This window comes from Danio rerio, chromosome 9 (genome assembly GCF_052040795.2).
Source record: "Danio rerio strain M-AB ecotype USA chromosome 9, GRCz13ab, whole genome shotgun sequence".
NCBI classification, from domain to species: domain Eukaryota; kingdom Metazoa; phylum Chordata; class Actinopteri; order Cypriniformes; family Danionidae; genus Danio; species Danio rerio.
The window spans coordinates 38,283,430-38,303,672 of NC_141029.1; the positions used below are offsets into that span (position 1 = coordinate 38,283,430).

At 33.9% G+C, this 20,243-nt stretch overlaps 1 protein-coding gene across 4 annotated transcripts in view; it reads left to right on the top strand.

Annotated features, from left to right (window-relative positions):
• lrp1bb (low density lipoprotein receptor-related protein 1Bb) overlaps positions 1 to 20,243 on the top strand; it is a 631,192-nt gene that overhangs the window by 371,463 nt on the left and 239,486 nt on the right. For all 4 annotated transcript variants that reach the window (XM_087268160.1, XM_087268163.1, XM_087268161.1 and 1 more), the window contains 3 exons: positions 3,027 to 3,107; positions 5,815 to 5,985; positions 15,746 to 15,925. In XM_087268160.1, the coding sequence (XP_087124286.1) occupies positions 3,027 to 3,107; positions 5,815 to 5,985; positions 15,746 to 15,925 (432 nt within the window). The remainder of the gene's footprint in view (positions 1 to 3,026; positions 3,108 to 5,814; positions 5,986 to 15,745; positions 15,926 to 20,243) is intronic.

Here is a 20,243-nt window from a genome sequence, read left to right on the forward strand (position 1 = left end):
ATTTCATATAAACTTGTTCTCTTTTTTTTTTCGCATTTCAGTTTCTATACTAAAACATACTGTAGTACATAATTGTGTACAAATAGAAGACATGATATTCTATAGCATCAATAAAAATACACTACAAACACATGCATCATCACACAGCCATAATTACCTTTCATGATTTGAAATATGGTTTAATCTGTGCGTATGCACATACTACCTGCTTGACTCCGTGCGTGGGTTTCTTGACAGAGCTGAGAGACACTTTAAAGAGAAACAGATGTTGTTCCTCCACCGTGTGTCACATCACTATTTCCCTGCACGCTTGTGAGCTCTGATGTATTAAAAGTATATCAGCGTACAAGAAGATACTAATGTTTATATATCAGTTTAAATTGAATACATTGTGAAACGTGTTAACGCACTGGTGCCTTTTCCCTAAAATAATTTTGGTCAAACAAACAAACAAACAAAAAAGGAAATTCATTTTCACCCATGGCATCATGATCCCAGGGTTAATAGCAAAACCTGCAGTAATTCATAATGTTGAAATAATAACCTTTTGATATCTTTAAATCAACGCTGTAGTAAAGCGCACACACCGTGCTATCTCATCGCTGGTGTGTTATTGCTTCCTGGCGAGTGCTTATTGCCTCTGACTGTTCTCCACCGCATCTGCGAGGTCTCGTTTTCCCTTTTGTTTGTGATTTCTTTTCATTAACCTTAGCCAGAAAATAGCAATAATTCACTGTGACATTTTGCGTGACCTTCAGGGTGTTTCGGCCTCTGCACTAAACCCCATGGGGTGTGACTTGTGTATATTAAATAAATAAATAAAAATAATGCCATGCACTGCAAAAGAATAGTTACCGGTCCAAGTTCACTCCCAAAATTACAAGATAACAAAACTGAATTTGCATCATCTTGTATTTAATGTCAAATAATCTTTCAGAAGTTATATAATACACTAATTTGGTGATATTAAAAAGTATTTTTGTTGCACAATTAATATAATGCTTCTAATTGTTATCAAGAAAATAATCAATGGCAAAATAAGCATGTTACAATGATTTCTAAAGGAGCACACTGAAAACATGGCCAAAAATGGAATTTGCGCTTTTTTACATCACAGGGATACGATTTATTATAAAATATATACAGTTTTAAAGCTATTATTTTTAATTAAATTAATATTTATGTTTTTACTGTATTTTTGATGATTATTTGATGATGAGTAAAATGTATATATTTGAAACATATGTTGTATATATTTTTATATATGTGTATATAAAAGCATTGCTGGTTTGAGCCCAGCTCAGATCGGGATGGGTGCTGTAGGATCGGTGGGTTACACACATTGGGCCTCGTCCAGGATGGGAGTGAGGTTGGGGGGGTCAGTGTAACAGAGGCAAGCTAGTGAAGTGCAATGCAGGTAAACCTCAAAAAGACCTTAAAAGATGCTCTAGCGACAGACACTGGACGCTATGGTCTTTAGCCTTGTTGTCAGAGCAACCGACTCCCATACAAAAATTGCTGGTTTGATCCTAGCTCAGACCGGGTTGGGTTCATTAGGACTAGTGGGTTGCACACGTGGGGGCTCGTCCGGGATAAGAGTTAGGTTTAGTGAGTTGAGTGTAACGGAGGCCAAAAAGCGAAGTGATATGCAGGTAAACCTCACTCCTCTGACCTCAAAAGATACACTAGCGACCTGGTCTTTAGGCCATGGTCTTTAGCCACGTTGTTAGAGCAACCATCTTCCATACAAAGAATCGCCGGTTTAATCCAAGCTCAGACCTGTTTGGGTGCAGTGCGACTGGTTTATTGTAAATGACGATTGTTCAAATTAACAAGTGTTTGAAATTCTGATGATTGAAAGTCAGGTTATATATTGTTCTAATTTAGTGTTAATGTATCAAAAGTAATTGTTATAAGTAATGGTACAATTATAAGTAATGGTTCTTGTTGTAATCAATCAATCAACCAACCAATGGCCATCAAATCAACATATTACAATCATTTCTGATTGATGGCACTGCAGCCATGGCCAAAAAAGAAAATCTGACCAAACTTTACAATAAGATTTATTAGTTAATGCATTTAATAACATGAACTATATATGAACAATGATTGTATGAACAATGATTGTGAACATGTATTAATCATTAATCATAATGTAATAATCATAATGCAATTACTCATGCATTTTTAAATTCCAAATTCATGTTGGTTAACATTAGTTAATGCACCGTGAGTTAACGAACTAACAATAAACAGCTGTATTTTCATTAACGTTAACTAACATAAACAACTACTGTAAAAAATGTATTGTTCATTGTTTATTCATGTTAGTAAATGCATTAACTATCATTAACTAATACAACCTTATTGTAAAGTGTTACCATAAAGTCAACTTTTACATCATAGGTGTAAATATATTCAGTTTCAAAGCTATTAATTGTAATTGCAATACCATTTCTCAATTTTCTTGTATTTACTGTATTTGTGATGATTATTTTTAATCAAATTGTTGACTTTATATGTTATGTTTGTCTAGATATGCCCCAGTTATGTTTTTATATATGTTTATTATATACGACGACTGTTCAAATTAACAATTGTTTGAATTTCTGGTGATTGAAAGTCAAGGTTTCAGCAATAATTCGCTGTGATATTTAGTATGACCTTAAAGGTTTTTTGCTTTCCACAAAACGACCACTATACCCCTGATGTATGACTTGTATTTAAAAAAAAAAAAAAATGCAATACACTGCAAAAGAATAGTTGCTGGTCCAAGTTCACTCCCAAACTTGCAAGAAACCGAAATTTCCCGAGGACAAAAGAGCCTCCAAATTTAATCTATTAGCATGACAGAGCAATCTGTGCCAGGACAAACGTCTTTTGCAATTTTTCAAAGCTAAAAGCCAAATGAAAAATGGCTTTTCTTTCCTAGTGCATCAAAAAGACAGTGATGTATTGGCCTGGGTTCAAGCGTCAGGGTTCATCACACTCTTTTTTTTTTCTTCTTTTCTTCATTCACACAGCGTTTCCAACCTGCGAAGCTCTCAGCCAGTTCAGCTGTGCTAATGGCAGGTGCATTAGCATGAAGTGGCATTGTGACTCAGGTGAGTGTATCCAGAAGTAAGAAAATACTTTACCATTTGCTTTACTTACTCTTCCATTTAGCATGATGATGTATTAGCCTATTTTCTTTAGAGCTGATATAAGAAAACCCGGCACTTCAATTCAATTAAGCCCATTGATCCTACTGTCTGAGCCTTTTTTTCTTCTTTTTCATCAAGATATTCATCACATTAATAAGCATTAAATATTCACCAATTATTTTATCTGAAATATCTTCATTGCAGTTCAAAGGGAGGGTTGTATAAATCCTAACCTCTGTAATTTATCGCCTGCCCTCAAGGTCTGCAAATGCGCAGCACTCGATCATAGGCAATAATAAAACCTGTTCTTTTTATATCTGTTTTTCTTATTTCTTTATTTTCTCTGTCAAATGTGAGCGTTCAGCCAAGGTCAGCCGATGGAGGCGGTTTGTCTTATCCAGGGTCACAGCCTTTGGACACCTTGCTGATTTTTTTCTACACAAAATGAGGCTTGGCGTAATTCGATGCCCTGTAGACTCTTGTTTATAACACTCCTGCTGTGTTTTTTTTTCCTCTCTGTTTTGTCATTGTGGTTTCTAATATTGTGCAGCAAACCATGAGGCACAACAGGGATAAAGACCCCCTGAAGGAAAATGTGCCATTTTCTGGTACTAAAATTGTGGAACGGTCATGAATTCTATTTATTTTTTTATTGTATTTTGATGGAGCGACACAATTTGTGTGACAGTACCTGTTATAAAAAGAGCTATATCATATATACCACTGTTTAAAAGTTAAAGTCGAACATTTATTTGTTTTTGTTTTAAGAGATACATTAATACTTTCAGTTACCAGCAATCTTTTGAAGTGACAATATAAAAATTTTAAATGTTACAAAATAGTTGATTGTTAAATACTTATGTTTAATAAATTAATTTCCTGATTGTAAGTAGTTGATGAATCATTTCCTTTGATGAATATTTTTTTTTAATCTACAGGTAGATTAATCTCACTGTAATCTTGGAATTAATCTAGATTAATCTATATTAAAATGACTCATTTAAATTCTGCCGAAGGCATTCAGAATATGTGTGCTACCCAAATAATGACTAAAAGTAAGTCTTTGATAATGGGTTTCTCAAGCCAGGTGGCGCATTAGACCAGGGACATATCCCCTGTATCCAAAATGCATCACAAACTGCTTGAGAAACTGTTTTACTATGATAACTGATGATGAAAATAAATTATGTTCAATAAGATGTATTTGTGTACAACATACTCACCAGTCCTTACTCCTTATTTGCGTCGAATACCCCAGTTTGTCTCGAGGGCATGAACGATATATTTATGAGTGGAGGTGAAACTGCCGAACTGCGGTTAAAGTCACGCAAAATTACAGGAAACTCTTACATGAAAGCACTTCACGTAAACACCTTAATTATATTATTGTCTATTAAGGCAAATAACTAGATTACAGCTGTCCATGTAAGCGTAGTCAGTTAGTGTCTTCGAAGTAAGTGAAAGATCCTGGAGGGCATTCTGCTTATTTGATTCAGAAGGGCACTTTTTTGTCAGACGGCTCACCGGTTTGACTTTCGAACACCGTCATTCACCGTCAAGCACCCGATCCATTTTATTTGCATATGTTTTACTCAAACACATAAACTCTACAGGTGCCCGATAGTTAAATGTTGAATAACATTAATCAGATTCACTCTAATGAACTGCACCCATCTTAGCACGTCACGTTTGATGTGGTAATTTCACAGTAGGCATAAACACAGGTTCGAAGACTTGTTCTCGCCCACTGGAGTGCAATTCGGCCAGGTATACATTCGCTCTAAAATATCAAGGTGAACGTCGTCATAGCTTGCGTAGAATAGACCCAGCTCCCAACCCAACTTCGAGAATAGATTAACGGCGATATTTTTTTTATCAACCGATAAGAGTCTCACGTTAACGCAGCATGTTAACGCCGATAAAAATCCCCCACTAATAAAAAATAATAAATAGTATAAATAATAATAAAATAATAAATAAATAAAATAAATATTTTTTTTATTTTTATTTTATTTAAAAAAAAAAATAATAATAAAGTATTTTACTGCCAAAATATCAATGAAGTAACAACTAGGCGAATGTCCTTGAGTGGCCCAGCCAGAGCCCAGACCTAAATTCTATTGAACATCTCTGGAGAGATCTGAAATTGGCTGTACACCGTCACTTCCCATCCAACCTGATAGAGCTTAAGAGGTATTGCAGAGTGGAATGGGCAAAAATTCCCAAAGACAGATGTGCCAAGCTTGTGGCATTATATTCAAAAAGACTAGAGGCTGTAATTGCTGCCAAATGTGCATCATCAAAGTTTTGAGCAATACTTATGTACATGTGATTTTTCAGGTTTTTTATTTTTAATAAATTTGCAACAATTTCAAAAAATCTTTTTTTTTTTACATTGTCATTATGGGATATTGTGTGTAGACTTTTGAGGAAATAAAATAATTTAATCCATTTTGGAAAAAGGCTGTAGCATAAAAAATGTGGACAAAGCGAAGCATTATGAATACTTTCCGCATGCACTGTATATATATATTTAATAATTTTTCTATATTTCTATTTTCTTAAGTCTAGTGTTTATTGACAAATACTTTAGTGTTAGAAGTGTTTTACTGTAAAGCATAAAGTCTGATTCTAACTAAGTGTGCTGTGTGTGTTTGTGTGTTTGTAGATGATGACTGTGGAGATAACAGTGATGAGGCAGGCTGTGTTCACTTCTGTGCTAATGGCCAGTATAAGTGCACCAGCGGCAGGTGTATCCCGGACCACTGGGCCTGTGACGGAGACAACGACTGTGGAGACTTCAGTGATGAAAATGTGACGTGTGCTGGAGTTGCTCCTGGTAGGACATTTTTTTTTTTTTTTACTTTGCCCAACTTATTGGCTTTCTTAAGGCTGGTTTATACATCTATGTTGAGCGATTGCCATTATCCATGGCGCCTGCTTTGTACGTAGTCATGCATGGATACTTCTGCATGCTGTTAGTGTTGCTCTGCAATAACACTTACCAAACACTAGCTGGCAGTAGGTTTTTATGTACCCCTGTGTCGTGTTTCTTTGCTTGTGTTTTGTTTTTTTCTGAACACTACTTTAATGTACAAATAGCTAAAACTCACTAATTTTGAGGTGGGAGCTGGTGGACATGCAACAGGTTTAATCATAAGATAAACTCTAAAAAAAGGTTTTCATCTGAAGCTCCTTTTTTGGACTTGACACTTGTAAACTAATCACAGAGCTTGTGATACGCATCGTTGCGATGGGTAGTTACATTTTTTGAGAGGTGCATGTCAGTATTGGCATCAGCCACGGCAATGCGTCTGCAACCGTGCAAAGGCTGCGACAGACCATACCAGACATCAGCCTTAATGTAAGCTGAATAGAGCTTGGGAGACTATTTGTTTATTTGCAATCTTCGTTTATTAGGTTGTTATTTATTTATTTATTTATTTATTTATTTATTTATTTATTTATTTATTTATTTATTTATTTATTTGTTTGTTTGTTTGTTTGTTTTTGAGTTGTTGGTTTAAGAATATGTGTGCCAGATTGTGTTATTGTTTATTTGGTAAGTGACATTATTAATAAAAAAAATAAAATAGTTAAAAAATGTATTCTAATTGAACAATAAATAAATAAATAAATAAATAAAAAACAAATACATATAATATATCAAATATATAAATTAAAATAATATAATATAATATAATATAATATAATATAATATAATATAATATAATATAATATAATATAATATAATATAATATAATATAATAATATAATCTGGGTCAGTTGACAGTTCTTTGTGGACTTTGCATGTTCTTCCCGTGTTTGCGTGGGTTTCCTCACCCAAATACATGTGCTATAGGTGAATTGGGTAAGAATAAAGAGTGTCCATGGTGTATATTTTTGAATGAGTGTATGGGTGTTTCCCAGTGATGGGTTGCAACTGGAAGGGCTTCCGCTGCATAAAACATATGTTGGATAAGTTGGAGGTTCATTCCACTGTAGCAACCCCTGATTAACAAAGGGACTAAGCTGAAAACAAAAGTAAATCAAATAGATTTGATTATATTACATTCATCAGTGTATTCCCATTGTGGATAACACTGAGGTAGTCAAATATATTTAACAGAATCAATTCTGCTCGCCAAGTCTTATGTCCGTCATCGCATTTTCAAGGTCAAAACACTTTATCAGATACCAAAAGCAAACTTAAAGTGCTAATATACATTGACAATTTGCTGTAATACCACAAAAAAAATCATGATCCTAACCTTCATTATCCATACTGAAATCTCAGATGACCAGACAGTTTTTCATCTTTAATGAATCATTAAAAAAGTCTGCGATGCTGTGAGCTCAGAAACTGTATTTTGCTCTGTCAGTTTTTAGATCAACCCAAATGTGTGATGTGAATAAATAGCGCTCACACAGCTGTTGTTCTCAATTCAAACAAGTAGAAGCTTTGACCCAGAAACAGCATTACTTATGTCACTTAGAAAGTCGATGCTATTTCTCTAATAGTTGATTATGGTAAGTGTATGTTATATGCATATATTTATACCCTGCAAGTGCCATTAATAACTTATTCAGCTTTTAAAAACCTGTAAAAAGGTTGATGTGTTCTGTTACCTTTAATCACACGCATGCAATTTAGATATGATTATATTGGGTTCACTTTTAGTAAAATACTGAAATAATTGCAATGAACTCCATCTTTTCATAACTTGTAATTGTTGATGGGTCAGATGGATATACTGCATTTATCGTTGCATCTTTTGTAAGTGCAATTTTATTATTTTCATGAATATTTCTAGCTTCAAACATGTGTGAAGGCTGCTGCGATCTGTTATCTTCAGTCATCTTTGTGGCATCTAGGATTGATTATGTTAGTTTCAACTTTGTTGTATTCAGGAAGAATACAGAGCCAGTAATATATTGTTAGCATTGAGACAAGTCCCATAAAACTGAACTCCATCTGTGCTATTTTTTTTAAATGTCTGGTTACAGCATGTATAAGACCAATCATCACCAATCATAAGTTGGCCAATCATTTTTTCTTTTTTTTTTTGTATGTTCCAAGGCCCTTGTATTTTGTTCCACTCAATTGCATGTGGGGCATCTATAGTTTATTGTATTAGATTCAACTTATTGTTAGTATGGGACCAATTCCTATAAAGTTGAGCTCCATCTGTTCACTTCTGTTTGTAATGGTTGTTCAAGAGTTCACACTTAGCTGATGATTAACTGTAAAGCACGTTTAGCTTGCTGTCCCGGGAGAGAGCCCTGAGCTCATAAGATCTTCAAGCCCAGGACTTCCTCCTGTTGTAGGGTGAGAGGGGAGTCTGAGCTCAGGTAGATCTTGAAACTCCCCTGCCGTAGTAGCCAATGAGCAGAAAGTGATTGCTCTTAAGAGATAACTACTTACCTGGAGCATGTCTATGGTGCCGATTTGGATTAGACAATTAACTTAAGTTGCAAGTTTTTGGGTAGTGGGAGGAAACCAGGGGACCTCTGGGAAACCCACTTGAACACGGGGAGAACGTGTAAACTCCACAAATTAATGTCGTCTGGCTTGGTAAGGACTAGAACCAGTGACGTTTTTGCTGTGAGGTAACAGTGCTAGTCGCTGTGCCACTATGCCACCCATCTAGGAAAGGAGGAGGAGTCGAGGTGTAGGGGGGATTCTTCAAAACAAAGATGGCTGTGATATGGAACTTAGGGTATTTATAGTGGTTTAGGACTTGTCTAATTGGTGCATCATAAATTAGGTAATGAACGACCAGCTGTGTTCGATCATAAGCACGTGCTCCTGTAAGTGCAATTTGTAATTTTAAACAAGTTTTTTTTTTTTTTTTTTTTTTTTTTTAAGCTCTTATATAAAGTAGTAAATTATTGACCTTGTATAAAATTCTGAGCGAGTAAAATATTGTTAATATTGAGACTATTAAAGTAGACCTCAATATATGCTGTTTGTTTAGCATACTGTTATTGTAGTCAGATGGATACATTTTGCCACAACATCTTCTGTGAGTCTTCATCTTTTTCTATTTTTTCTGTTCTTGTTTAGTTAAAAAAGATTTGATTACATGTATTTGCGTGATTGTATGTGTTTAAGTACAAACAAACAGCCAGTATGCTAGTATTGTGCATGTTTATTTGCCTCAAGCCTAAACTATTCTGTTTTGTAAAACAAAAATCTGTGTATTATGTATTTCATAATATGAAGTTCAGCTTTAGTGTCATTTTCTAAAATACAGAGCAAGCTAGCTACAAGGGCAAGTGCAAATAGTAATACAACATTAAAAAAAATTACAAGAATCTACAAATCAGGTTTAATTGGCATTAGTATTAAGCAAATGATATGAGCAAAATATGCAACATAGGCTCATTCTAAAAATGTAACCCTATATACATTATTGGAGATCACGAATTATGTAGTCAGAAGTACGTATGGCTGCATTTCATCTTTAAAATGAATGCTACGGGGTGGTATGATGTCGTTCCTTTTCAAGCTAGCAGCTGACCGCTTACCTCGTATGAACCTGCTGTTACCAGTTTGAGTAGTGTCTCACCACGTGCATTAGGGGACTTGAGATGCAGAGCGGAGTTGACCGTGAGGTTAGGGTTTGAGTCTGGTGAAGAACAATTCCAGAAAGTGGGTAAGACATAAAATAAACAAGTAAATAACAGGGTGAGAATGTGGTAAAATCTGAAAACATCGTAAAAATCAAGCGAGGGCTTTTTTTTTGGATTACTTTTAAAATTAATGTGGTTGGGTTCAGGGAAGTGGGTTGGTTAGATCAATCGGTGCTTTTAATACACCATCGTTTAGGTTTAGGGAAGGAGGAGGATAAGCCAGTCAGTCAACAGCAGCCTCTGGTGGATTTGCACAAGAAAAGAAGGCACGTAGACACGCGAGAAAACTTTGAGATCTCAAAAAAGCATTCACAGTGGCCTCTACCTGATTTGCGAAAACAAAAACTGCAAAAAATTAATTAATAAAAAATAAAAACATAGCTCCTGCGACGTATTTGGATGTATTTGCGACGTATATTTATTTCTCTCCAGAAATGTATGTAGAGATATGTTTTTCAGAATAAGCCTGGGTTAAGTATTATACTACAGACTAAAAATCTGCCTGTACGGTGTATATATACTATTATGCTTCAAACTTTAATTAGGCAATGAAATATTGTCCAGTATTGATCTTATTCTTCAATGCGGACGTGTGCTCGTTTTTGCAATTGTTTTAGAACTTCCAATTTAGTCACCTATGGAAGAAATGGCTAGGAACAATTAACATCCAAAAACGGTCAAACTACTTGCCCTACAAACAAGTGTTTGCACTTGACTATACAGACCAAGTAGAATAATATAATATAATAAGGAAATATAAGTTGGCAACATCAAGCAGCATAACGAGCTGTTTTTAATGTCTAAAAATGAATGGAAATAAATGAGAATGAAAGTCTCAAGTCAAAAAGATTTAAAAAGCTCTACCGCTCGAACGTAAAGAATTAGGTGAATACCATAATAAATGTATATAAGTTTTATACTTGAAAATATTTAGAAATTGTGATCATCTCACCAATAATCAGGATCTTGTATCCAGCTATAGTTACATTGTATGCCCAATAGTAGCATCAGAGTAATTAAAGAGCTTTTCCAGAGGTAAAATTTCCCTGTAACATTGATTAAAAACAGCTTTGTGTTTGCTGCTGTACTTGAACAACTTAACCAACCTACTGAGAGGTTTCCAGAGAATTAACACGACTAATTAGCAGGCTAACAAAGAGCTGAACGATAGCGATCAAGTCAGCGTTGCTTGTAATTGCCTCGGCGCAATGTCCCTAATTTGGGGGAACACAAGTTTCAAACTTTCTCTCTTTTTTCTACACTTGACGGATCTAATCTTATCTGAGCTCACCAGGGAACCACCTTACAGATTTGAATCTTTTAATCTGCTGTAATTACCTCTGAAAGCTGAGGCCGAGTCCTCCGATGCTTTCAGCTCACCAGCTTGTCACAGAAATGTTGGAGCCATTCATCAAACCGGCTCCTGATGGAGGTCCTCGCTCCTGTCCGTCTCTGAGGAGTTGTCCGGCTCGTATCCTCCTAGCTCAGATTATTGTATAACACATGCTCTGTGTGTGTGTAAAGTGGAGGAGACACTGGGAACTCTCAGGATTAGCCTTAAACAAAGCAGGAAGCCCTTCTGTGTTTAAGGGTTCATTATGTTACATTGTGTCTTTTTCTGTTTGCTTTGTTTGATAGCAGGCTGGGGTTTGAGCTATAGTGGTGTGTAAACATGATTTCTTAATATATATTAAACTCCTGTCAACTGTATGTGTTCAAAATAAAGTAGGAGCTGATAAACAAGGCAGGCTTTAGTAAAATAAAAGAGAGAGAGAAGCTTTTTTTTTTGTGCTTGTACTTTTGGAGAGAACCTTGCCCCTGTCCATTGCGCTGGAAGCCTACTTTAAGTCTTTGACAGTGTAAGGAAGAATATTAAAATATTTATTAGTGTGACAAGAGGAAATCTTGAAGAGTAATTGATTAAATTTACACAGTTTAACAGTATGAAAGTCAGCTAAGGAAGTGAGCGTGTTTATAAACTTTAAACACTGAATATATTTCCCCTTTTGCTTTTATATTTTTCTTTAACTGTTCTATAAATGATTCATTTATTATGTTTAAGGGTGCTTTCACATCTGTAGATTGATTGTTTTGTTCCGAAATAGGGATTAAAATTGTTACAATGTTGCACTTTGTTCTTGCTGCGCTTTACTTTCACATGGCAAATTTTCTAAACGTACTAAAACAGTTAAAACAAGTCACATGCGAGTGAACTTCTCACATTGGTCAGAGTCCCGCTCAGCTGTCACATAATGTCAGCAGCAAGACATTATAAGCGAAAAGCTGCGCTTTAATTTTTAATGGTGACATCTACAGACATCATCACCAAATATAAATCAGAGGTAAGACTTTACCCTAGAATTATAAACCAAGACTGCAGTTTGGTCAATTTTCAACAGATAATCAGCTCTCGTTAATAGTTCATGCATGCTTTCACTTTTGTGTTTGACATAAAACGCACATTTACCAGTAGGAATGATGACATCCCACCCTACTTACAATTCTATCTAGTCATATATGCCTATTACATATCCTTAATATACTGTGATATAGCCTGGTTCGTTAGTTTGTTGTATAGTATTGCTTTCTCACTACAATCGATCTGCTCCACAGTTTGAGACCACCTCATTCTGGTGATCTCGGACCGATTGTTTTGGTGCAGATCCGAGCGCAATTGCTGGTTTCACATATGCCAAACCAACCATGATAACTGAGAAAACATGCCAGGCTCCGAAACAAAAGTCTAGGTGTGAAAGCACCCTAAGTCATAAATGTCAGTAAAGTGCTGTTTACCTACAGTATTAATGGCAAAACTATAAAACAGTCAAATATTTCTATTTAAATTAAACAAGTATGTATTACTCAGCAATGACTGGATATTCATTAAAAACGCATTAAATTAGGCAGAACTCAAATGGAATTTACTGCAGCAAATTTCTAGTTCCCATCATACTTTGCTGTTTCACTGATAAATGAGAGTAAACGTTAAAGTGATTTGTTATTTGATGTGATTTTGCTTGAGATATAAAGGATGGATGTATAGGTGTTAAGTTATTTTATTTTAAAATTAATTTTACGAGTATTTGGCGTTAATATTGTGATTAGGATTATAAGTCTGTTGGCTGACGATTGGACTAGACCTTTAAGACTATGTATTCCTTTATTTAAAGGGCAATGGCTGTCTGCACTTCAACACAGTAATAGAATCTGGTGATTACATCAGTACATGCAGATGTACTTGTGTTATCTTTAGCAAGCTTTAACAGCTTTAAATGGATAGCTCACCCTAAAATTGAAAATCCGGCTTGAATGCTCACCCTTAACTTGTTCTAAATAATTTTAGGTTCCTTTCATCTGCACAAAAGAAGATATTTTAAAACCCATTGACTAGTATTTTCTTTTTCTACTGTTGTTGCCAATGGGTGTTAGCAGCTAGCATTCTACGAATAATTAATTTGTGTTCAACAGAAGAAAGAAACTCATAAACTATAACCGCATGATGGAGAATAAATTACACTTTTGGGGTAGGTGGAGTGGGATTGATTATCTTAAATTCATAATTTGTTTGAGTGGTATTATATTTAATAAAATGAATAGCATAAATATTGATTTTTAAACTCAAATGCTTTGAGTTCCCTTAGCGTGCATGTTTTTCAATGTGTTGATGTGCTTGATTAAAAAAGAAAATGTTCTCATTATTAGAAATGCTCAGTATACAATCAGTATGCAACACTGATTGTACTGCATTTGTTTTATTTACATAGAATGCATTAGTCTCTTAACTGGACTGGTTACCCTGAATGTTTTATACAGTAAAAAGAACCAACAGAACCAATAGAATATTTTTTCAGGAGTAGGACAACACATATTGTACAGTATTTTTAATGAGTTGTTATTTTTGTGAACATAAACACAAATTATATTCAAAACACTGTATTAAACTATCAAAACAAATTAAATTAAAACAAAACACAGTTCCTGTAAAGATTACTCTTGCTGCCTCATCGTAACTTATATAAATCAATGTAATATTTTCTGCTTCTTTAAAGAGTTTGCACTTAATTTTTTCTTTGCCCAAAAACAGTTTTTTAGATTTCTGCAAATTTAAAGCTTCGTTAAGTGAAAATTGACATCTTTCCCTGTATTACCTGTTGCCTGAGTTTTTAGTGCATTATTAGATTTATAACCCGCAAGTAGCGGACTAATTTTGAAGTCAGAATTATTAACCCCCCCCTGAATTATTAATGCCACCCCCACCCCCCTGTTTATTTTTATCCCAATTTCTGTTTAAAGGAGAGAAGATTTTTTTTCAACACATTTATAAACATAATAGTTTTAACTCATTTTCTAATAACTACTTAAAAAAAACATCTAAAAGCTTAACTAGGTTAATTAGGTTAACTAGGCAACTTAGGGTAATTAGGTAAGTTATTTTAAAATGATGGTTTGTTTTGTAGACTATAGAAAAAAACAAATAACTTAAATGGGGCTAATAATTTTGACCTTAATTTTGACCTTAAAAAATGTATAACTGCTTTTATTCTAGCCAAAATAAAAGAAATAGATCCTCAAAATAAAAGAAATAGATCCTCAAAATAAAGAACAATAGATCCTCAAAGTCTAGAACATGTTGAGACCTCTTGGCAGCTTGACTTGACCAGAGCCTTCACAGAGTCAGAATGGGATGGTATTTTAAATAAAGTACACTCATTATCACACTGTACCAGACATGCCCTTATTCACTTTAAAATACTTCATCGGCTACATTTGACAAATTTTAAATTAGTCCAACATGCAGTAGATGCTCAAATTCACCAGCCACAACCACACACGTGTTTTGGTTCTGGTCAAATCTAGGGAGGTTTTGGGAAAAATACCATTTAGTTTAATATATGGTTTTCTTATTGAACCTGAATCCCAGTTGGCAATTTTGGAACCAGCCTCGAAAATATTGTGCTTAAAAGCAATTGCTCTACATATTTCTTCTTTATTACACTATTGGCAAGGCTTTAATTCTTTTTCTATTGGATAAAAATCTAATCCCCAAACACATAGATGGATTAAAGACATGATGAATTTTATTCAGCTTGAAAAAAAATCTAATTTACTGTCAGAGGTTCAAAAAGTAAATGTTTTGAAACATGGTCTCCCTTTCTTACATACATTGACAATTTACAATTCTATAGGAGGAGGATATTTAATCCCATACTATCTCAAAAGATTATTTTTTTTGACTGTTTGTATATTTTGTGCAAATATATATATATATATATATATATATATATATATATATATATATATATATATATATATATATATATATATATATATATATATATATATCATAAAAAAATGTATAAAAAAACATAGTTGAAACCTGATTAACTTATAAAAAATAACAAATTACCATAAAAACATTTGTCTTTATGTTAACAATGTGAGTCAGTTACTTGTGAAGAGCCTATAAAATCTGTAAAGAAGTCAAATTTAGGCACCAGGTATTCCTCTTTCCTTGCACACATTGTATTTTAAGTAAATATCTGCTTCAAGGAGACACATTTCTAACACTTATATTGAACTGTAATGGTAGAAGAAGCTACATCAGAGTATTATATACTTTTGGTGGTCTCATACTGTGAAATCTTTTTTTTTTTATCCATGTTGGTTCCAAACTTGAGTTAAACCTCACCAGCCTTCATTTGGATGCAAACTAGTACTCAAAACAGGTTCAGATGGCATCATTCACACTTATTCACATGAACCACAATAGCAGATAACAGTCACATGATAGTTCATTCTACTCAAACTAAACCTGCTAAGTGTAAGCACAGTCTAAAACAGCCAACCCATTAGTGTCGTTTGATCAGGAATTGGACTACACCGGTTGCACTGAATGTGATTGATTGGCAAAAAGAAGCAACTCATTAGACTTGTGTTGTTGTTGTTTTTTTTGTAATTTCCAGCATTGCCTCCTGTGGAATGCAGTGCAGAAGAGTTTCACTGTCGTGCTGACGGGACCTGCATCCCTGAGCGCTGGCGCTGTGATGGGGATAAAGACTGCGAAGATGGCAGTGATGAAACCAACTGCAAGGGTGTCAAGAGAATGTGTGATCCACAAGCAAAGTTCACCTGCAAAACCTCAGGTAAGCCTACCAGGTGTTCCTCAAAACCATAGTTTGACTGCACTGACATCGCATTTATTTCATGCGCTGACCTACTGCTCTTTTTTTCCCCCGTGTTCAATTTAACATGAGTCAAAATTGTTAAATTCTGTGAAGCAGCGGATGATATTTTATACCATGATGTCGTCCTTGAGCTTTCGGTTATCTTTGCCTCTTGCAAATTGAGTTGGATGATAAATCCAGCCTGTTTTTTTTTACATGGTGCAATCCTTTGCAATACCGCTGTATGTTGGAATCTGTATTTATTCAGAACAGCTGAGATGAATGGTGTAACTTGTGAGCTTGAGTGATTTGTACTTCACAGTGTTTTTTGGTTTGTTTGTTTTTGTGGGAAGCAGTGCAATTATTCCATATTCAGACTTCGATATTATGTAACTATTGGTGAAAAACATCATTTTTATACCACTAGTTTATTCTAAAGCTGTCTTAAAGGTGTCATATAATTAAAATAAACGGATATAGGTTGAGTTAAATAATATAAGTTCAGTACATGACATACAGTGATTCTCAAACACAATTGTTTCATCATTCTCAGGATTTCTGTGTGTGAAAAATTGGTAGAAAAAAAGAACAAAACACAAACTCTAACAGTCTACTACATCATTAATATGCCTGTCCCAGGCAAAATATGATTGCCCACAATACTTACTAATGATATTAAAGCAATGCCCCCCCCACCCATTTTTAGGTTTATAGACTTGTATTATATTTATTATGTATGTGGGACTTTTATTTTAAAAACAAGACTGGATTTATAGAGTTCTTAGGATATGGACTAGACCAGGACTAGAGATATCTAATCAAAGTGCAAAAATCAGGAAATTTGCATAATAAATGTATTCAGCACCCACTGAAGAGGCATAGGGTCTGTTTAACTGTATCCTTTGTTAGTTTAACATGTATATTGTGACAGTGTGTATATACTGTACGTAATGAGGCAACAGGCATAGGTAAACTGCTCAGTGTTTAATATAAGTTTACAGGGGTAATTCTGTGATTATAAATGAGCATATAAAAATGTTTCTGTAGAACTTTCGCACTTACCTAAGTCACATAATGCATCCTATGCCCCCTTTAATGTCCCAAATATACACTAGCAGTCAAAAGTTTGGGGTCAGTAGGATTTTTTTAATGTTTTAAGATAAGCTTATCCTGATCACCAAGGCTGCATATATTCAACCAAAAATGCAGTACAAATTGTAAAATTTTGAAATGTTATTGCACTATAAAATAATTGTTTAAAATTATTTTAATTTAATAACTTTTAATAGTAATAAAAGCAAAAATTTAAAAAGTCATAATTTCATTTGAAACTACATTCAATAGGAAAGCAGTTTCAAGAAAACTTTAATAAATAATAAACAATTAAACTTTTTTTTTTCATTGAATACATTTTCCCTTGATGAACAAAATAGTTTTCTTAAAAAAATGAGAAAATTAAAAACTGACCTGATTTTTTTTATCTGTTTATTAAACTTTTACAGATATAACAAAGTAATTTACAGGGAAATTTAAGCAAATATTATTCCTACCCCTACCCTCTAAACAAGTTGAAATTACATTTATACAAGAGAGAAAAGATGAAATAATAATAATAATATAACAAAAAAAAATATTTAAACACTAAAAAACCTGTACAGAATACACATCGTCAAATTGGAATTATAAGGTTTTATCTGTGTCCTGAATGATTTTGAGATAATGAGCTTCAAATTTTTTGCATTCCATATAGCAAACAATATGTGTGTAACATTTTTTTATATATATAAAAAGTCTTAATATGTAAACAACTTACAAAAAAATCCCATAATGTAAATAAGTTGTCATTTATTAAGAATGTGTGAGTACTCAATTTTGACAAAAAAAAATGTCAGTTAGAAACTTAGAAATCTAAGGTGACAACATGTACCTTGATTACCCAATATTACAAACATTAGAAAAACTCCACAATATTTACAGTCACTTCTTAACATTCATGAAACATGCCGAAATTTGCGCTCTAGTAACTTCATTAACCTTTGCATACCCAAAGTTTGCACTTCATTTGGTCACTACTCTTTTCAGTTTTCTGCTGCTGATGCTTGGAATCATCTGCAGCAGACCTTAAAGCTCAGCACTTTCATTCCACTATCATCTTTAAAAATTCTATTCAGTCAATAGTTCAAGATCACTGTGCTTTTTTTTTAGTTTTTTTTTTTTGTTGTTGTTGGTTTTATATGCTATTATCTGCATTTGTGTTGTTATTGTATTGTGTCCCTAGTGCTTTGTACTGCATCTGCTTTTCATGTTGCCTCTTGGCCAGGTCGTCATTGTAAATAAGAACTGGTTCTCAATTGACTTACCTGGTTAAATAAAGTTTATTATAATCCTCAGTTATTTATACAATGGGTTTAATTACATCTCCTTTGTGACCCCAAACTGCTATTGGTTGGTTAAACAGGTAGACCTTTCACTAAAGATCTGTTTATACTTCATATGAGTATGCTTTTGGTCAATCAGGTGACATAAACACACCAGTCACAAACAGAATATGGAGAGCAATAACTTTTGTTTTTTGTTCTGAAAAACTCAGCACTGAAAGAGAAATGTTGCTTCTATTTGCTTCATGTAATCAAATCTATTATCAGTAGCAATTCTATGTTGAGCGTGATCAGCTCATTTCAGTAACACATACTATAATGTTTAAGTTTTAGGTCTCTTTTTGCTTTTTGAATGCATTCGAGCACATCAAAGCAATCCTATTAAATGTGTTTAAACTACCTCTAGAAGCGGTCAAAAGTGAACAAGCACAGAATGTTGTCCACCCCATTTATACTTTAGTGCCATCTATTTGTGAATGTATCAGTGAAAAGTCATCTGAATATATGTAATAAGGTTTTTTATAAGGTGTAAATAGGGCCTGGATGCTGGAACAAACAGTCACCACAAAAATAAACCTAAAAAAAAAAAACTGTAGCTTAAGCTGAAATAGAACACACTGAGTCAAAATGACACATCTCACAACTACACAAAAAGGATTATGTGCAAAATCTAAGTTTGTGAGTTTCTTTTGAAGATGTTTTACTGTAATTTGTATCTATCACAAGTGTTTGCTCTGCTCAGACCCTAGTGAAATCAATCAGCACGGGGCTTTTTGATGTAGCAGTCACCCTAATTGTAAATGATTGCCTTGAAAAGACATCTTCAGCCAAACCGTAGAAGAGCTCAAGAATTGTTCATTGTTTTGTTCATCCTATGCCTTTTGATGTCAAACATGTGTTAAAAAGCAGCAGTGCTCACCCTTTCCAGACCACTGCGCCACACACTGAATGCCAAATCCTATATTGTTTTGACAGGCAGACTTGGAAAAAAAAAAAGAAACAGACTAAAGTGTGTTCAGCTATTTATTTGATGATAAAGGTAGACTGAACACCGGAACAGCTGACTAGTGTATACAAATTTATTTATTTTTTTAACTGATGGAATTTCATCTTTGCAATATAATTGTTATATTTAAACATTTTAAATCAGAAACCTGCTCCCCACATTAATATTGATACAGTAAATATGTTTCTGCTATATTGTACTGTATGTTTAGCAAAAGCTCAGTGCAACAGTTTGAGCCTGATGAAGCTTTGCATTCTCATCCTGGAGTATGATATTCCTCCCGACTAGGCTTTTTAAGAAATAAAAAAGCTGTGCACTGCAATAGCTAAGGTTAAAATTGTGGCCAAACATACAGCATGGCAGAAACATTAATCACTGCAGTAAAGATGCAATTATAGACTTACTTGCTTACTTTTAATCCAAACAGCATTTCTTCTCATAATATTATGGGTTTTACAGCAGATTCCATAAAAAAAAAATCTCTGGTTCTTTGGATTTACTGAATATATTGATTTGCTGGTTATGTGATTTATAATAATTCCAAACATTACAATATACACAGTGCTCACCATAAATGAGTACACTTTTATTTTTATATTTTCTACAGGATGTTTTATGTTGATATATTTGTGCATGTACATTAAATTCAGTACCAAATCCCAAACTGGAACTAATCTTAAGAAAATAATAATAAACCAAAAAAAGTGGACACCCAAAATCAAGAAAAAATATATAAAAGTTTTAATGTGTTTTTTTAGTATATTTATATAGAGTCCAGATAAAAATGTCTCTAAAAAATTATAAAAATGCAGTCACTCTATCAAATTATGCTATTTTTTTTCTTGCTATAATCTTGACTTGTTGTGTGTAACAAATGTACCAGACTACACGTTTCTTCATGATCAGGAGATCT